At 36.1% G+C, this 19,789-nt stretch overlaps 1 protein-coding gene across 9 annotated transcripts in view; it reads right to left on the reverse strand.

The window, feature by feature from the left end:
* Positions 1-19,247, reverse strand: part of LOC109409650 (CLIP-associating protein) — a 31,720-nt gene extending 12,473 nt beyond the window's left edge. The window contains exons 1-7 of one of the 9 annotated variants that reach the window (XM_019683105.3): positions 19,052-19,243; positions 18,839-18,895; positions 18,078-18,458; positions 3,496-4,793; positions 3,249-3,436; positions 2,998-3,048; positions 1,871-2,020 (exon numbers count right to left, since the gene is read on the reverse strand). In XM_019683105.3, coding sequence (XP_019538650.1) covers positions 1,871-2,020; positions 2,998-3,048; positions 3,249-3,436; positions 3,496-4,793; positions 18,078-18,269 — 1,879 coding nt within the window. In that variant the 5' untranslated portion in view covers positions 18,270-18,458; positions 18,839-18,895; positions 19,052-19,243. Of the gene's footprint in view, positions 1-1,870; positions 2,021-2,997; positions 3,049-3,248; positions 3,437-3,495; positions 4,794-18,077; positions 18,459-18,838 lie in introns of all 9 variants that reach the window. The other 8 variants (XM_019683106.3, XM_019683107.3, XM_019683109.3 and 5 more) reach the window with 8 other exon arrangements.
* Positions 19,248-19,789: the final 542 nt, after the last annotated feature.

Below are 19,789 nucleotides of genomic sequence, written 5' to 3' on the forward strand. Positions count from 1 at the left end.
GCGGTGTACTGGTACTCTGACGATACACTGGATCATAAAATGAGCAAGACATCAAAACATGAAACAGATTTAGCGAGTAAATGTACCAATTGTAATGTAAGATGTTATTAATGTATTTGCTTGAACGAAAAATGATATTACGTTATCAAAATAATGAAGGAAGCAAAGAAAGGTATATTTAAGAAAAGAATGAAAAAAAATATAGGACTATTGTTTGAGATTCTCAGCTCTAGGATATACAGGGCTAGTATCTTACGCTATAAAGTAAAATTAAACGGTTAGAATTAGATTGAAAGTGGTACATTTACCCAGAATGTTTATTTAGAGTGTAAACAACACTGACAAAAATGTATAATGCACAACACAAAACAAAAATACCCAAACAAACAGAAAGACATATAAGTTGCACAACAATGGTAATAAAGTGCGTAACACGTAAAATTTCAGAAAAGAAGTTCAAAATTTTAACGTTGGGCAACACAACCGTTTTACCGTATAAACGAAAATGTGTATTCCTTTTGTATGGACTTTGAAAAAGTAAAACATATGATTCCTTCAAAAACAAAAAGATACGAAAATACATGATGTTTCAATAAAAATATAAAAATACACGCAATATACACTATAGTGTTAATATTGCATAATTTAAATTAATTACCGAATACTGAAAATAAGTTATGCAAATAGAAATTATAAACTTAAATTTAAAACCCGTTGCTTTTTGCATTTTTATTAAAAGCTGTTCTTGAGGGTTTTTCCCAGAAAATAAATTGTTTTTTACTCTACCAAAAACAAAATACAGGGGATAGACAAAATGATCGGGACAGGCAAAATTTTCACTTTTAAAAAAATGTTCAACTAGCAGTAACTTTTCGAAAAGTGCATCAAATATTCTCAAATTTTTACTGTAAGTTCTTCAACTAGTTGTGTATCAGTGGACAAAATTTGGAAAAGATCGGACAATTGTTCACGAAGTTATAAAAATTTTTGAAAAAGATAAAATTATCCGATAGCCAACTTTGAGCTGTTATATCTCCGGATTCAATGAACCGATTGCAATGAAATTTTGACCATTTATGACTTATATAATGAACTCTGGAAAACATTTGACTTAACTTGAAATTTTTAACAAGCGAAAAAGTTATAGCGATTTTATTTTTTTCACGATTTTTTAGTAAATTGGTCAATTTTTAATATGCATCCCATTACTTTTTCAATTTATTGGCAGCTATGTTGTTACTTTCCTTCAAAACGCATTTATATATAAGTCAATTAGAGGGAAACTAAATAAACTATAATTTGCATCTTGAATTTTGAAACGATGTTGATCTTTTGGATAATTTGGTGTTTTTCTAGAAAAATAATCTAATCGTTATAATTTTCTTCCGTGTTAAGAATATTAAGTTAAGTCAATGGTTTTTCATAGCTCATTATATAAGTCATAAATGGACAAAATTTCATTGCATTCGGTTCATTGAATCCGAAGATATAACAGCTCAAAGTTGGCTATCGGATAATTTTACCTTTTTCAAAAATCTTTATAACTTCGTGAAGAATTGTCCGATCTTTTCCAAATTTTGAAAATATTTGATGCACTTTTCGAAAAGTTACAGCTAATTGAACATTTTTTGAAAAGTGAAAATTTTGCCTGTCCCGATCATTTTGTCTATCCCCTGTATTACAGCGTATTTTTTTGTTTTTCCGATTTTTTCCTGAAGGTGCAAGGAATCGCGGAACATAACACGTACCTATATGACAAATATTCAAACAACATACGAACCAAACAACAGAACTTTTACAAAAAAGGTAAACAAAAAATATGCAAAGTTAGAATAAAAAATGCGAAACAGTTTAACAATAAATTAGAGACCTCTGGGAGGAGCAGTATTGTCTCGATGAGCAACTGGAATTCCACTCCGATTGCGTGAGTAAGTCCTAGGTAGCGACGGAGTTCTTTGCAATCTAGTAGAGCTGGATTGCCCAGATGAAAGGTTTTCGGTACTAACACTTGTTGCGTTACCTTTTACACATTCAACATATGTGCATTGCCGAAATGGAGTGTGCGTGCGTAGTATGGTAGAAGAATAAATTTAGCTGTTAGTATTATGTCCATCATTATAATTATTTTATCAGTTTTCCCTTATGCGATTTCACAACAAAGATGTCAACCAAAGGATGGTTTGCTTCGGATAGTCCGAATATAGTACGATCATAGGCAGTATACCGAATGAGATTTTTGAAATATGATTGTAACTTACATATATACATGAATATCGCATTGATGAATATTGTTAAGAAACCTAAGAATCTTATAGGACTCATAGGTATATAACTGTTTCTCATAATAAAGTTATTGATGTATTTTTGATAAACTCCCCGAAAAAAGGTTTAAAAAAATTAACGTAAAATTAAGCGTGCGCGATTATCGCAGCTGTCGCTACTTTTTCAGTATAGGTAATAGCAGCTCAAAATGTATTATTCTCTATTATTTTAATAATTCACAACTGAACTTTATCCAAAATGGCGTTGCTTGCTTATAACTTTGAAAACGAATATTCAAAAATGGTGTATTTAGGTGTGTAAACCTAATTTTCACAATAGTGAAAGGCTATGAGCAACTACTGGTAAATGAATATTATTTTGTTCACTGCTTTGCATAAAGGATAATGTAATTTTTAATTTGATTGGGTTAGAAGCAAAGAGGTGTAAGTGACAAAAATCCACTTTCGAGTAAATGAGGTTTAAAGTTCTTCACCAATTTTAAAATCAACCTATTTTTTCTGATTTGTTGTAATTTTTCTAACCATCGTAAAAATAATCTTAAAAAAGTTCCAAAAAGCTTAACATCTGAAGAATTGTTTGATATGCTCAGCTCAAAATCGACAAAATGGACACTTACACCCCTTTGCATCTGGACCGCTCATTTGATATTCCAAAATACATGGTAATAAATAACTGCATGCTATAGCTTCCTATAGCTTTGCCAATGATAATTACCTGGGGGTTGTGCAGAAGCGGGACTTCTCAGTCCTGAGGATTGTCTACGTTCTGGTTAGCATGAGGTAACAAAGAAAAAAAATACAAAAATGGTAATCCTATTAAATACCACGACACACATTAACGAGTATTACTCATAAATAGTGAATGGAATGTTCAGAATTTGACATTTCAGATGAATTGATTAGTTTTTTATATGAAACAATTGAAAAACACACGTTACAATTGAAAGACGAATACTAAACACATACTTATCACACCACCAGGGACAGAATTCAAGCTACTATTGCTGCCTCGCAAACTAACACTCATAGAATTGGTACCATTTGTTCCCAAATTATCGCGATCTCTCTCCATCATACGCTGCGTAGCTGGATCCAACGACGAGTACAAGTTGTCAGCGAGGTCCACAAAATGTCGTCGGAAACTCCAGAAGGCACTACAAGGAAAAAAATCAGTTATTATCCGTTAGGTATAAGAAAACCCATATTTATTTACCATCGACTATGTCTTCTTGCTTCGCTATCCGCATCCGAAATTCCTTTTCGCAGTGCATCTCTTAGAAGCAAACTGTTTTTCTCCAATGTTTTTGTTGGCCATTCGTCAAACAGCAGGATCATTATCTCGCACAGCGTACTGCGGATGTCCTTCGACTTGGATTGCATGAGATTCTGGGTGATTATTGGCACTATTTTTGGGGCATGTGTATGTTTAATTACATATTTCAGGGCAATTATGCCGGCTGACGATATGACTTTTGCAGAGTTTTGAATCAAATTGATCAACTCTTGCAAAATGTATATCACAAACTGATCTAATCGATTCTTCAGTACTTTGCTCATGTAAGCCAAAGTTATACAGGCTTCGCGAATAACCTGTGATCTCAGTTCTTTCAGTATGTCAAGGAATGCAATGGACAAGTCTTTAAGCTGTTGAGTGAATGTTGGCGAATTTTGCACGTTGATCAATAGAAGCGATCGTATCTTTTTCAGCGCATCGACTCGTTTTTCCCAGTCCATATTTTTATCACCGATGACTGTGTTGATGGATTTCATGTGGTCATCCATGTCACGTTGGGAGAATATGGTCAACTGTGGGACATTTTCAAACGAGTTTTCGAATATATCCACAGATACAGCACCTGCTGCTAACAAATCACCAGATCCTTGCGCTTCGAACAGCGGCTTTCGTGGAGTTGCTGATGGTGTTCTTTTTACCAATCTGGTCGGTCTTGCTACAACTGCCGTGTCCACATCATCAATCGAGTTGGCTGCGTTGATAGCTGAGGGGAGGAGTAATCCATCGTTCTTCGTTTCGTCAAATTTTTGCTCCAGAATAAGAAATTTAGCTGGCGGCACGTCTCTCTTCCTCAGATCGATTCGTAGTTTATCTCCAACATGCTTGTAAATCTCGACCAATGTTTGCACTGCTGCATCCCGTACAGTAGGAGCCGGATCTCCAAGCAGCAATACGATTGGCTGTATGTACGTTTTCACCGATAGTGATTGGGTGCCATACTCATTGAGAGCATTGACGATTGTTTGCAAAAACTCTTCTCTAACTTTTGCATTTTTATGTTTGAAACAAACAGTCAGCTTATCAAGTAATGATTGTGGTGAAACTACTCGACATTCCATCAACTTATGCAGCAGCAGCTGCGCCTTTTCTCGGACAGTGTCACGACTGTCCCCTAACCGATCCACGACATGTGGCAGGATTGTTGAGGTATACGCGTTAAAATCTTGACCAAGGCGCACGATCAGTTCTGTGAATGCCTCCAAAGCACGTTGAGCAATCTGTAATAAATAGAACAAGGTTATCAAAAGTTTATAGGACAACACAAATCATGTTCAATTATTGTGTAAGGTATGCGGTGGCAATATAAAGTTCTGTGGATGAGTATCAAGTCATTAAGCCAAATGGGTCAGTTGGCCGAAATTCATTTTTTTTTTCATAAATGATAAAAAAATGTTTTTTGAACTCTCAGAAGATGTGTTGACGACCTGCGACATTCCTCGTATGTAAAGCATACAAATATATATCCTAAACTATGATTTCTGATGGCCATACTACAAGCTCTCTTATCAGAGATTCTTCCTTCTTTTAACCCTCTACTTCCCATGGTTGCTCTAGAGCACCATCGATTTTCGACGAACTCGAGACAAACGAAATCAGAAGAATATGGTGCAATAGTTTTTAAAATATGATTGTAATCTCATTAGGTAAATCCAACTCCCAACTACTTGTTTCAATAGTGGAACTATTGATAAACAATCAAAAAACTATTGATTTACAACAAAAAATTTTTTCGTTGATTTCGAAAAATTTGACCAATTTGCAATAACTTTTGTTCAAGCACTTTCTTCGGAAACGCTTTCTTGGCATAGAAAAAGTCGTTCAAAGTTGTGGGAAGGAAAGGGTTAAATATAGGCTTTTCCAAGCATATACATATCATAATCGAAGCATTCAACTAGGCGTTTTATTGCAATTGCAATTATTATAACATACAATTTGTTTTTTTTATATTCCTAACTGAGGTGTGGTGTTCCCTTTCAACAGTTGATTACACTAAACACATGCTTATTGTGGAATATGGGCTTGACCCTGGGCTTGACTGAAGCTCTCAACCACGTTAGGTACCTAGAATTCTGCTCAAGTTGTATGCCAGAGAATCTCTCCCTCTTCCTTTGTGCGAGCATCCAGTGGAAATGAACTCAAGTCGCCAGAATGCTTTCTCTGGTTTTACTCACTCTCTCTCTTTCTATCGTTTGTTTCAAAATATCTTCCTCACCTCTTTCTTAGCTGTTTCAAAATGTCTACACAGTTGTGAGAACGTAAGAGTGCACGTTCTTGAGCACATTATATAAAGCGTAACAATTAAAAAGGTGCAGAATATATAAATGTAAACATTTATTGAATTCTGACAAATAATTAGTTACACTCAGTCAAGCCCAGGGTCAAGCCCATATTCCACAATGCTGCTTCTCTTCTAATTTAAAGTTTAGCATGGAAGGAAAAATTTTCTATACAAAAAAAAACCTTCTAATATGCATTATTAAAAACAAAAGTAAACAAGTTAGCGAAAAACAAACAAATACAAGAACACTTAACAGTAATATCACAGCAGACTATGCAGCCAGCTCTTGAAGAAGTGGATTTATAGACGTCGCGCAACTCAGGTTGAATTTCGGCAATAACCTCTCGAACCATTCATCCAGCGGTTCAACCCCAGCCATCCTATGCACATCCTCGGTAGGGTGAAACGGCGGAAGATTCAACATCATTTTTAATAATTTGTTTTGCTTGACTTGGATTTTCTTACGATGGCTTTGGGCGCAATTGTACCACGCTGGAAAACCGTATGCTATTGTGGGTCGAAACACAGTTTTGTATAACAGGAGTTTCACTAGGCGTTATATGTTTTACACTCATTCGTCGAAACGACCCAATCGGGCTAACGTACTTCGGTCTTGTGACCCATCACCCTGTGGCTGACCACTGTAATAGATCGCTGTCAAATCAGTGACTAAGATACCCAAAAGGATCTTGTTCCGACTTTTAGCAATAAAGGGCAGAATTAACCCTTTACTTCCAACGACTTTGAACAACTATTTCTATGCTAAGAAAGCGTTACCAAAAAAAAGAGCTTGAACAAAACTTTCTCAAATTAGCCAAACTTTTCGACATCAACGAAAATGTTTTCAGTTGAAAATTAATAGTTTTTTGTTTGTTTATCAATAGTTCCACTATTGTAACAATTAGATAGTAGTTGGGTTTAAATAATGATATTACAATCATATTCTAAAAACTATTGCATCATGTTCATCTCCGTTTGTCTCCAGTTCGTCGAAAATCGATGGTGCTCTAGAGCAACTATGGGAAGTAGAGGCTTAAAAGGTACACAATTGATTCAAACTCAAAAGATTTAAAATAACAGGATTCACGTACACACAGGGGATGCGTTTTTTCATCAGCGTGTTTTTACAACATGACATGATAGGTACAAATCTGATATGGAGTAACGTTGAAATCGCCAAACTAGATCTTGGATAGAACAGAGTACTTGATAAGCATTTTTTTCGAAATAGATCATCAGAATTACTAAACTTGTAAGAATGATGCGATTTCCGATCCACGAAGACACCGTTGCGATCTGGCTAGGAAGATTACTATATGAAATGTCCTAGGAAGTATGGACAGAACATTGTCGCTTTACCAAAAGCAAGCGAAGATACACCTGTTCCTTCAAACTATCGACCCATAAACTGCCGCCACTCGCATAACAGTCCCATCTTTGCTGGGTTTCCTATTCATATGGGACTATTTTGCGAGTGGGGGCAGTAAACCTTCTGCTGACAATAAGCAAGGTCTCAGACGCCCCCCTCCCCTCGTACTTCGACCAGACACCTCCACCCCTTCCCCCTAAAAGTCCACGTGGTTTATGAACGGCCCCTAATCAGTAGTGTTCTATTATACCAAGTTTTGTAGCAGCTATCGGAAGAGAGAATTCTCAGGCGACTCATTACAGTCATAACCTTTCCAGTTTACCTTGAATAGATCAATTGACCGGCCGTATCAACTAGATAACATGGAAGTTCGCCGTTGAAACGTTCCTGAAATTAGAGGATCTCTGGGAAGTTGTTAAGCCCCTTCCTGTAGCTGAAGAATACGCGCAAAGATAATTTCGGCTCCTGGATCCCGTGAACTAAGTTGACGTTAAAGACCACGGCTTGCGAAGTATGGACAAAGCTGGAAGCCGCTTTTGAAGAGATCGGTCTGACCAGTCGTATAGGTTTGCTGAGGAAACTCATCACTACAAGTCTCTCATCGTGTGATTCAATGGATTCGTACGTCAACGAAATCATCTCTACAATGCACCAACTACGCGGGGTTGGATTTAATATATCTGAGGAGTGGATTGGAACTGGGACCCTCCTCCTAGCTGGCCTACCTGAAGAATACAAGCCCATACTGATGGCACTGGAGAACTCCGGTATCCCGATCACTAGCGATGTTATTAAAACGAAACTGATACAGATTATATGAATTTCTTCGAGAATCGTGACGTCATTTTCATTCATGAACCATGAAGGTCATAAGCAGGACACGATCATTTCGAACCAAACAAGAAATCGCTCGTCTAGACTATTTGGCAGAAATTTCTGTTGCTACCCCGGATCATGTGCAGTGCAGCCACACAATACTGAAGAAGGCGGACATCAGGAGGTACCTATAATAATGGCTTCCTAGGAATCTAATATTGTTTTCAAACAGTTTTCTAAACGAGGGCGTTTTCTAGAGTGTGCTTTAAAGTTTTCATCCAAATTCATTTAACCCCAAATAACTTTGAGGAAAAGTTAATTTGTTTTAGAAATTGTTGGAAACTATTAGGCATAGCACATACGTAACTAATGAAAATTTTCAAAGAAATTTGAGATATCCTGTATGATAGTCACTTCCTTATTGAAGCTTTATTTTAAAAGGATCAATTTAATCATTATAGGGTATTGGTTCCCTTATTAAGCATGTGGCTCTTATTTTCATCCCACGAAAAACAAAGGATTGAAGCGCTGTTTGTTTTGTTTCTTATTTTTGTATTTTTTGGTAGAAGTGAGCACCCATGAAAACAAAAAGAACGGAGTCAATCGGTGCCGTAATCGCTTGTTTTCGAATAGGATGAAAATGGGAGCATGAGATGACTGATGGCACACATACCCTAAATATTGCATGAAAAATTACCAAAAAACGAAAATATATATTTTTGCATTTTTTATGAGCCATATTGTACTTCCGTTTATTATTGACGATTGCTAGTAAGAGGGAGATGTTCCTGAAGCATATGAACGTGAAAACGGTGTATCTCAATGTTGCGATAACATTTCGCGACTGTATTTTAGCGTATACAAACCGCTAAGTGGGAACCAAGTTTCTATCGAAGTTTAGAATAAGAAACGGAACAAGAAAGCAAAGTAGTGCACTTGTGAATTATATGCCGCTTGTAGTCACATCATTAGGTGGCGCGAATTAATTAGAATAATAAATTTTCTTTGATTGATAGTGTAGACTAAGTAAGTAAAACCAGGAAATATTTGGATAGTGTACTAATGAAGTGTCCTTCAACCATACTACAGCTAACACCACATAGATCCGGCAAAGCCGATGCCAGCTGACGTTTGCCAAACTGGATGATAGGGCAAAGAAGAAGGTTGCACTGAAAAATTGTAAAATGACCATACAAACATTATTATAAGTGAATTAATAAAGTGTTTATTTTAGCTTTAGCTTATCCACCTACTTGGACCTATTTGGACGGTTTTGATTTGCTGAAAGAATTTCAGCCCACGACCATTTGCTCTACCCTTCGGCAACACTCAATGAAAACTGGAGGAAACAATCTATATGCGACAGCTCGTAGGATACGTCTCAATACGAGCGTGAAGTTTGTCGTTTGAGTTTCTATGGGTTGAAACCGTCGCGGCTGATTCGGTTTTCCAGAAGCCAGGATTCAAGCAACGCCTACAGAAGGAGTGACAGAATACATTCGTAGATACATTTACGTAGACGACATGATTATCGTTACAACAACCGAAGAGGAATTCGAGTCGATGTAAAATCAACTGGGTATGAATTTCACCGTAAAATATCTCGACGATACACGAAGTTTCCTTGGGATCGAGGTCGAGAAATACAGCGACAGGTACAAGCTAAATCAGCAGCATACATCCACAAATTGACTGAGCGCTTCCATTAACAAGGATGCGAAGCCTTCTCTAATGCTACCTACAAACACAAAGAGAAGAAAGAGCCAATGTTGTAAAAATCGCAGTACTTCAGCCTTATTGAGAGTCTGCTGTATAAAGCAGTGCAAACTAGATCGGATGTATCCCTAAGGCCAGTAGTACACAGGGTCAAATATTTGACAAGGAAAGAACTCAAGAAACAACATCAGTTTGACACTAATGAAAATTCGATCGAGTCAAACAAGATGTTTCAGCATTGGTTTCTTTTTGGACAAATATTTGACCCTGTGTACAGCTTAAGCGCTTCGTTACTTTCCCAGAAAACTAGTTCACACAGTCAGCAAGACTGAAATAAAGCAATGAAGTTGTTTCAATATTTATATGGAACTAGAGACCACAAGCTGAAGCTAGGAACATTACGGAAGCAGCTGCGCGTGTACGTTGATACTGACTACGCTAGGATTGCTGGGACAGAAAGTCGAGTTCCGAATATTTAACCAAGTACGATAGAGGTGTCATTGCTTGGGGCTCGAGAAAGCAGACAAGCGTAGCTTCATTTGCCAAGAGCTGACTTGGACGAAACGACTGTTAAGCTGTTAGTACACAGGGTCAAATATTCTTGTCAAATATTTAACAATGTGTACTTCCAGACTTAGAAAAGATCACAAAGGAAGGTACAGTTGAAAATAATCAAAAGCTGCGTAAAACTTGTTAAAGCTGATCACATTGACGTACGGTATATCTTTATACAACATTTGTGAAATAATACTAGCCTAGATGCCAGCCGGCATTCTCACAATGCCATTCCAATGAATACGTTTGGAGAAATTGTGGAGAATGATTGGAATAGAATCAGATGATAGTAGTCATAGTAACATTGAAAAATAAAACTGTTATTCTATTTTCAGATCTATAATCAACCGGTAGGTACTTCTTTCTACGGCAGTAATTAAAAAAAATAGTTTACTGAAAATGACGAAAAACAGTGGAGTCTAAAATTCAATGGAATTTAAGAGAATATTTTACTCGAAAAATGTGTGAAAACTGTACTATATTGTATAGTTTATCAATGCATGCGGCGCGAAATCTTAGCTTTTGCTTCTCTACAAAATAAACTTTTTCTGTTGTTGAATGTCGAATTGTGGAGAATATTACAGTGATTGAAATGAATTTCGTTGGCGTGAAAATTTGCATACAGGGTTTTTTTTTGGGCGGTTCCTTTTATTATTTTTTTTTCAATTATGGGGAAATGTTAATGGCTTGTCAATGTCTGGGTATGTCCCAGGTCAATGTGTACGCCGGGTAGATTCTTTGGCTTTTTTTCGGTGATATATTATAGTATATAGTAAATATAAAATCCAATTCCGGAGAAATTCGCGAAAAGGTCTTAACTGACAAAATGTACATAATTTAAGTGATTATAATAGTGAAAAGATGCTAGATTTTCCTTCTAAATACTCACAAACTTTCCTTGATATCACTTTTCTAACTATTGAAAATCACGGGTTGAGTGGAAGGCGTAATCCCATTCTATGTAGCCGAAACAAAACAAGAACTACGCCTTCCACTCCTAGTGTTTACGAAAGTAAAAGGCGAAACTGAAATCACAACGTAAACACGGCGAAAGCAAACGGCGAAATCCTGTCAAAATTAAAAACAAGGCGAATAGTAAAAGGCGATTCTGAAATTGTTATCGATTCAAGGCGCATAGTATGAGCCATTTTACGAGACGTTTCGGATCAGCTGATCGCTAATTTCATGAATGAAAATTTGACAGTAGGTCGCGCCCAAGCTCGTGAGTGTTAATATCAATATCAACACTGTTGTCGTTTCGTAAAATAGACTATTGGGCATATTTAGCATTATCGGGGATCAATTCGGGCGTAATAAAATAAAATGCAATTTTTAGTGCAAAATTTAATAAATTCCTACTGTTTTATTAGAAAATCAAGAAAATGTGTCAGAATTGTTTTTTTTTTTTTTGTATTTACGTGTATTTTAACTTATGCTAATTCTACACTTGTCAGAATTGTGTCATTTAAGCTTGTTCATGTTGAATTACTCTGAATTACTCCTAAATAGGAATTGATATTATATCAGCCAAATTCGGTTGTTGTTTTCGCAATGTTATTGCTTTGTCACGCCCTATTTGCGAATTACTCCGGAATTGGCAAAAACTAATAAAACTTTGGTTCGCATTAAAGATCATTAGCGTACAATAGGAGCAAGCGAGAAAAAAACCAATAAGTAACGTTTGCTCGACATGAATTTCTGAACAAGTACCACCGATCGATAGAACCGAAAATACCGCCGAGCAACATTTAACAGATCACAACCACGATCTTTTTGCCTGTCTAGGGATAGTAGTATTCATCTAACTACTATTACCTAGCCGTTCAACTCGAGAACGCATGGCAAGAAGATCGTCGTTGTGATTGTGTTGCTCAACAATTGCCCTCTGTTAATTTCAATTTCTGTTCAATTTCTCTTATCGCTCGCTTGCGTATCTATCCACCGTATTCTTTCATTACTTTCCTTACTCTTTCTTACTTCGAGTAGTATTCATATCACCGAAAAAAAGCCAATAAAAATTAATTATGAAACACCAAATTATTCAAAACTTCAACATTGTTTCAAAGTTCAAGATGCTAATTATAGCTCATTTAAAATCCCTCTAATTTAATTGAATATAAATATGTTTTAAAGAAATTAACAACATAGCCGGCAAATAATTGAAAAAGTAATGGGATGTAGGATGACGAAGGATATTATCGGCAGGTTTGTTCTCTTCGTCATGAGGGGTTTTTGTGGGCCGAATAGGGTCCTAGAAAGAAAAATATTTTCCCGGTTTTGCTACATAACACAAAGGAGCATGCTTTTCTGATCTCAATGGTATTTTTCAACTTAAACAGTGACATAATACCGTGTGCGCACCTAACTTTGCGCAGGTCCAAACTTTGCGCATTCTTGTAAAATAACGAAACAAATAACTAAATGTCAACATATTCACCAGTTTAATCATTGCACTAGCATTGTGTAAACATAAACATTATTTGACAAATATTTAATGTCCATAAAATCTTTGTTTGTGTTGAATAATAAACCAAAAATACACAAAAATGTCAAAATTTGCCTCGCCTTAACACGGTTGCCAAGAAGTAACTCTACTAAAAATCAACATTTTCCTCGATAAAACTGTGCAACGATGATTAATTTTGCAGTTAATTGACAAAAAAGGTGATATTCTAGTAATATCAATCACAGTTCGTAAGAAATTTTTCAATTTAATTAGGAAATAGTGGTGCTCAATGTTTGGAACCATTACTTGCACTGTGTTCCTAATTTTTGCGCACTTGCAGTAAATGCTTGTTGAACGTGAATACATGACTTATGAACCATTTAAATATTATGTAACACCAGTACTGATAATTTCAGGCCTGCCTCTCCGCCATGTAGCAAATTTTGTATAGAAATTAGTAGAAAATTGTATGAACCGTAGCACTATGGTAGGCACTCTCCATCTGTCTACAATGAGACGTGATTTGTGAACAGTCCTTCATTTGGATTTTCCGGCGGTCAATGTTAGGGACGATTCAAATATGACGTCCACCATTTTTAAGACTTTTAGAACCCACTCTTCCCCTGGGCCACCCCGTCATGCTTCATAGTATACCTAATACATGGCATATCACACTTTCTCAGACAACCCCAGCCCCCTCCCCCCCAAAGATGGTCGTCATATTTAAATGACCCCTTATTGTTCCTATCCGTAACGGTCACTTCATTTATCAGGAAGCTTTTACCTTTGATCTTTAGCCACAGGAAACAACCCCTCATGAAGTTTGGATTGTTCACACGGTAGGTGCCTACTACGAACCGCAGACGAAATCAAGAACTCCGGAGGCCTCCGTTCCCCCTCCCTCGTAGGACAAAATATTTCAACAAAGATCAATTAAGGGCACGCTACCTGATCTGAATAACTTTAGTTTAATGGACAAACATTAAATAATAGCATTTTTGATTACTTTTTTGAGCAATTCATAGCATGCGCGAAGTTAGGAACAATCGAAGATTTTGTGCGCAAAGTTAGGAACAAGACAATGAAATAGTTTTTCTATTTTAAGTATTTTTTGGTTAATATTATGATTTCTTTTATATTGCAGACTCAAAGAAGGATCATTAGTCTATCGTATGAGCATGTTGTTCATGATAGGGTATGTGTACCATTCCTTGGCCTAATTTGCAAGCCGCCTTGACAATTTTGACCATAACTCATGAATTAATAGCACTAGAAATAATATGTTGACCCTATTACACACTCTAGGCAATGCATGTTTCTCCAATTGGAAGTAAACTTACGTAAATATTCAAGAATTTACTTAATTGAGCTGAAAAGATTCGTTGCGATGGTATGCAACATTGGTCTATGGTACAAAAATTGGCCTATTAGTGGATACAACGTTGGCCTATTGCTTTCCATGCACTAGAACCATTTATTATCTTATTTTTTTCAATATTTCTGCTGAAGTATTATCTCTGTTTGTTCACCAATCTTACTTTTAAATTACATTTTCGGAGCCAAATTTTCAAAAAACTATAAATAAATCACTTTAACTAAAGTTCTTTCTTAATCTAGTAACGAAAACAACGCAACCCTATTATTGTGTTATATTTTTACAGTCACCGTACACAAAATCTTTCTTCCTGTTCGTTCTTTCTGGTTCTTACGCAAGAAATGTTGTTACCGCATTTTTATCGTTGTTTTTGACGTCACTTTACTGATGGGCCAAGATTTGGGTACATAGTGAAAAAAATGTCCTCAATATTCGGCCCACATTCAATTTGTGAATTAGTTATTATTCGTTGAAAACAAATACACAAGTTCAAAATAGCGTCTTTAACCGTCGCATCAAATGTTCAGTTATTGAAAAGTCAATTCGAAATGTTCCAGAATCATGCCATTTATGATCATGTGTATAGACTACCCACTAAGCCGAAGAATCATGGCGTCTGCAAAAGTTAAACAAAGTGACATTTTCATTCAATTTTAATGCTCCAAAGTGCTAAAATTGAAACGAAATGTTACAGTTGTTTGGCGCATAGCTTTTCCGATATCCAGTTATGCGTGTTTGTTTGAGTTTTTGGTTTACATTGAGATAGGCCGAACGAGGGGGCTATGCCAACGAAGCATCCCGATACCCTATATTTTGTTTGTTTGTATTTTTATAACGACTAGAAATTTGATTTGTCTTAACTGCGCAAAGTTTGGTGCATACACGGTAGTTAATAAACTCGAAAATAAAATAATGATGAGCAGGTCTTGTTTGACATTCGAGGTCAACCTTGACGTAACGAAAGTGAGACGGCGAGTTGCAAAAGACATCACATTGGCTCACTTTTGACAACTAATGTTCCTGTTTGACATACACGTTAAACAAAATTTACCCAAAATTGAGTGCTAAACAAGGAGTGTTGCAAAAAATCTTAAATTTTTTGAAAATATATTGTATATGCTTTACCTACCTAATAGGAATACTTAAAAAATGAGTAAACATTTCGTTTTAATCAATGCATGATCGAATTTTGCAGAAATTGAGATAGGCCTTTAGGAGCCTATTGCCTGAAATTTGGGCATATAACCCAGCTTGATTGGGAAGGATTTGAGGTCAACTCTGAGACCTACAGGTTTCAAAAAACCCCCCATGACGAAGAAAACAAAACTGCCGAAAATACGTAAGTTCGCCTATATGAAAATACACCAATTTACTGAAAAATCATAAAATAAATGAAATTGCTATAACTTTTTCTCTTGTTAATAATTTTAAGTTTAGTCAAACGTTTTTCAGAGCTCATTATATGAGTCATAAATCGTTAAAATTTCACTGCATTCGGTTCATTGAATCCGGAGATATAACAGCTGGAAGTTGGCCATCGGATAGTTATATCTTTTTTAAGAATCTTTATAACTTCGTGCAGAATAGTCCGATCTTTTCTAAATTTGGACCACTGATACACAGCTAGTTGAACTTATAGCGATAATTTTGCCTGTCTAGATCATTTTGTCTATCCCCTGTATATGGTGACGGGTTCGATTCCCGATTGAACCAGGAACTTTTCGTAGGTAGGGTAAATGTACCAATAGTGGTGCTATTAGTAGCCCCATGCAGTAAAATAATTGAATAAGATTGATAAACCACGAAATAAAAAATCTGAAAACGTTAACCGGTAGTTTTTCACTTAAATTTGCTAGAAAAAGTGTAAAAACCATCGTTTATTTCAGTTTTTGCTAATAAATCACTTGCACCAACTATAGGTACACGGTTCCTATTATGGAGGTAAAATTTAATATTGGTTCCTATAGTGGCGCATCCCATTGAATTCTTATGGGACCCACCACTATAGGAACACTACCACCACTATAGGTGCAAAGGAGCAAAAAAATTAAGGAAAATAATTGTTTAAAATAGGTTTTTCGGCAAATCCTGAACACAAAGCTGAATTAGTGTCAATAATTAGGTATGATGCATCTATTAAAAATGTCATTTGCAAGCTTTTTGGTCGAAATAGTGCTAAATTGCCACTACCACCACTATTGGTACTACCTCCACTAAGGGAGCTTTTACCCTATAGGAAATTTTCTTGTCTTCCTTGGACATGAACATAAACATTTTTCTGCCGGTTCCACTAGTGTTTTACTTTTTGTCTGTTGCTCCAAAAATTATAAATTCATTTGTACCAAAATTCAACATATTTGTAGTTTGCTTACGAATGTTCGGCTCAATCCACGGGGATGCTACGGTGATCTGATTTTGTTGCCGCTTATCATGCGCAACCAGTGCTCACTAATACCAACATTTACTCAATACAGCAGCGGGAGGAAATAAGGAAAAACGCACTCTGGCGAACAAAGTTTTCGAAAAGACGTGTTGTGTGTCTTTTCACAAGCAATTCTCACTCTCTGTAGGAACTTTACCTAAACATCGACTCTCTGAAATTGAAAATTATCAATTAATGCCGATTTTTCATGATCAACACTTTTATGAGATCTAATGTGATGTAAGCGTTTTGCACCGATATCCCTCGTATAAAAGGTAAACATTCAAATTTCACGACTGTGTTGGTGAATATTTTGGCTGGAGCATAAATTTATGCTCCACGTAAGGAGGCACAATCCAACCTGTCAAACTCCATAGTGAAAGGTTGCCGTCTCCTTGGCTCAATCGCTCATAAGGTAACAAAGTTGCATGCAAAATTTTACCATTTTGTAAGAAAATCGGTATTCGTCGCTGTTATAATTTTACCCCAGCTGCACATTTGTTACTCTGTGGCAGTGTTAGTTTAGGGCGAAACTGGAAGCATTTCCTCGTTTTTTTGGTTTTCGATTTTTTATTAAATAACGAAGCAATATTTTCAAAATCGGTTTTCGTGCGGATGTAGAGTATGGATCAAGGTATCTTCTGATTTTTTTTTGTGGTGGAAAATGTTTTCCATTTTTGCAGGAACCTTTGTTTGTGAAATTTTGTTCAAAAATGGTTTCTGCAAAAATGAAAAATATTTTCCATCACAAAAAAAATCAGAAGATACCTTGATCTACACTCTAGATCTGCAAGAAAACCGATTTTGAAAATATTGCTTTGCTGTTTAATAAAAATCAAAAACCAACAAGTGAGGAAATGCTTCCAGTTTCGCCTTAAGAGTAATCTTCTAGTTTTCCATTAGGGGTAGGCGGGGCATAATGAGCACCTTGTATTTTCACTGTAAATTTCCAAATTTTCAAAACAAATTGCTTGATTGTAGCTTAATTATTTCAAATCCAATGAATTGATGACGAAACATTTATCAAAAAAGCCGTTTGCCTAAAAAAAAAACAGTCAAAATGCGTAAAGTGGTTATGTACTGGGGAAATATTATACGAATCAGCTGACCTAAAATAAGGTTTTGGAATCAAAATAAGAACGTAGTGGGTATCTATCAAGTTTCTTGATCCTAAGTCTTTTATGTCCAAATATTGCTCGATTTATTTCTTTGTGGGATTATTAGCATTGGGAATCTAGATCAGACAATGTTTCCAAATGCATGTTTGGCCATTATTCAATGTTACCGGTCTAATGCCGCCGAATATTTCGATTGCAGCATAAGATGTAGCATGTGATGACAACTCCAAATAGCTAACGCCCTAAATATGAATTGCTTCAGAATTAACAAGCCAATGCACCACACGAATAAAGCTCAATCGTCGTAGACTAGGATCGGCTTCATCGAAGCATGCAGTTAGACACAATAGCGAGTATTTCGCGACACACTGAAGAAAAGAGATGAGAATATGAGACAAAACCTTACCTTGAAGTGGCTGCCTATCATCCATGGGATCAATCCATCTATGAGTAGTCCCAGATCAACGCATTCTATCGAGTTTTCTGAATCGTTGAGATACAATACTAGATCCTCCGCAAGTTGTGCCTTAACTCGCATGTCGGCTTTGGCCATCTGCGTGATGAATCCGTCTATATCTGTTGGTTTGTGGTAGGCCATTCTTGCTCACGTAGATACAAATCGATATAATTTATCACTTTGAGACTTTTTGGAATGTCAATTGATGTTTTCTTGCACTTTCTTATGAATAAACTACATTTACTTCTTCTCTTCTTATAATCACACACTTTTCACTGATGGCATCATTATAGATCAGCAAATACTCATTATACGAGCTAAAATTTCAACCTGCAATTGGAAGAAAAGAGAAAAGAACTGCTTAAGTCACAAAAATGTTGTGGGTGTTCCTAGAGACAAAATTGCGGTGTATGATCTAATCATCGAGATGTGTAAATAAATATTTTTACGTGTTGATTACGCACATTTAAGCATGTGTTAGTATTGTTTATGGATTTTTAGTGCAATGTGTGTGTTTTTATAATGGACCAAAAAATCACTTATGGATTTGCCCGATGTTACATACTTTATAGGAAAAAAGTCTAGATTTGATTATATTTCCTACAAAACAACAACCAGATGCTAGCTGAATTCGGAAACTGCACTTTGAAATGCGAGCAATCTTAGAGCCGCGTAGGAGAAATAACATGAAAATCAGTTTAAGTACTAACCTGCGGCACATACAAGGGTGTACCGTTAATCGCTTCATTAAAACATACGTAGTGTCACTGAAAATAATATTTTAATGTTCAATAGCATATTTAAAGTCACCGAAATCATCAAAAAACCGAGAAAAACATTAATTATACTGCTGATTCGTCATCCATCTTGAATGGTTTGATTTTTTCCAGCAGCAAGTGCACTCAAAAGGAAAAATAAATTACATTCCATACGAAGAATTCGACGTAATTTCGTAATCACATTTACTTCCACTTATAAAACTGTACATTAAGAATAATAACAAGAACCTTTTAATCCACTTTTTCACAAATTTTCACTGAATTTGGGCGAATTTATCGCGACCCATAATATTTTCACTTCACGAGTACGACAGCAGCAAAATTTGGCGATGGGCTTTGACATTTGCACAAGGGGCGAGAAAATGGGAGATCGATCCACGAAATGTAATGGCGCAGCTTTGCAAGGTTCTTACAGAATGGTAGGAAGCTGGCTAATTTGTCGAATCCCCCAGTGTGAAATCGTCAAGTTCGTCAGACAGACGCTTCGCATAATTTACACAGTTAACGATTAAAGCTCATGAAAGGGTAAACAATACTACTTTCAAATAGAAATTGCACAGTTAACGGTTAAAGCTCATAAAAGAGTGAACAATACCGCTTTCAAAAAGAAATTCTATTAACAAGCCATAATAGGACGCAATATGTGAAGTACTAGATTAGTAGCTGAATTTTTGAATGACGAAAAGGTGTGTTCTTAATTTGAATCACAAACGAAAATATATGCACATAAATTCGTCTGTGGTATAAACACACTGTCAAACACGATCACATCATGTGTAAAAGACAGTGGTTCAGAACCTAAACTATTCAACATCCGATTCAAAAGAATTACATGTTAATATAGCTTGCTGTTTTAAATGATAAATTATCGTGTAAAAAACA

The sequence above is a fragment of the Aedes albopictus genome, chromosome 2, assembly GCF_035046485.1.
Source record: "Aedes albopictus strain Foshan chromosome 2, AalbF5, whole genome shotgun sequence".
In the NCBI taxonomy this organism is placed as follows: Eukaryota; Metazoa; Arthropoda; class Insecta; order Diptera; family Culicidae; genus Aedes; species Aedes albopictus.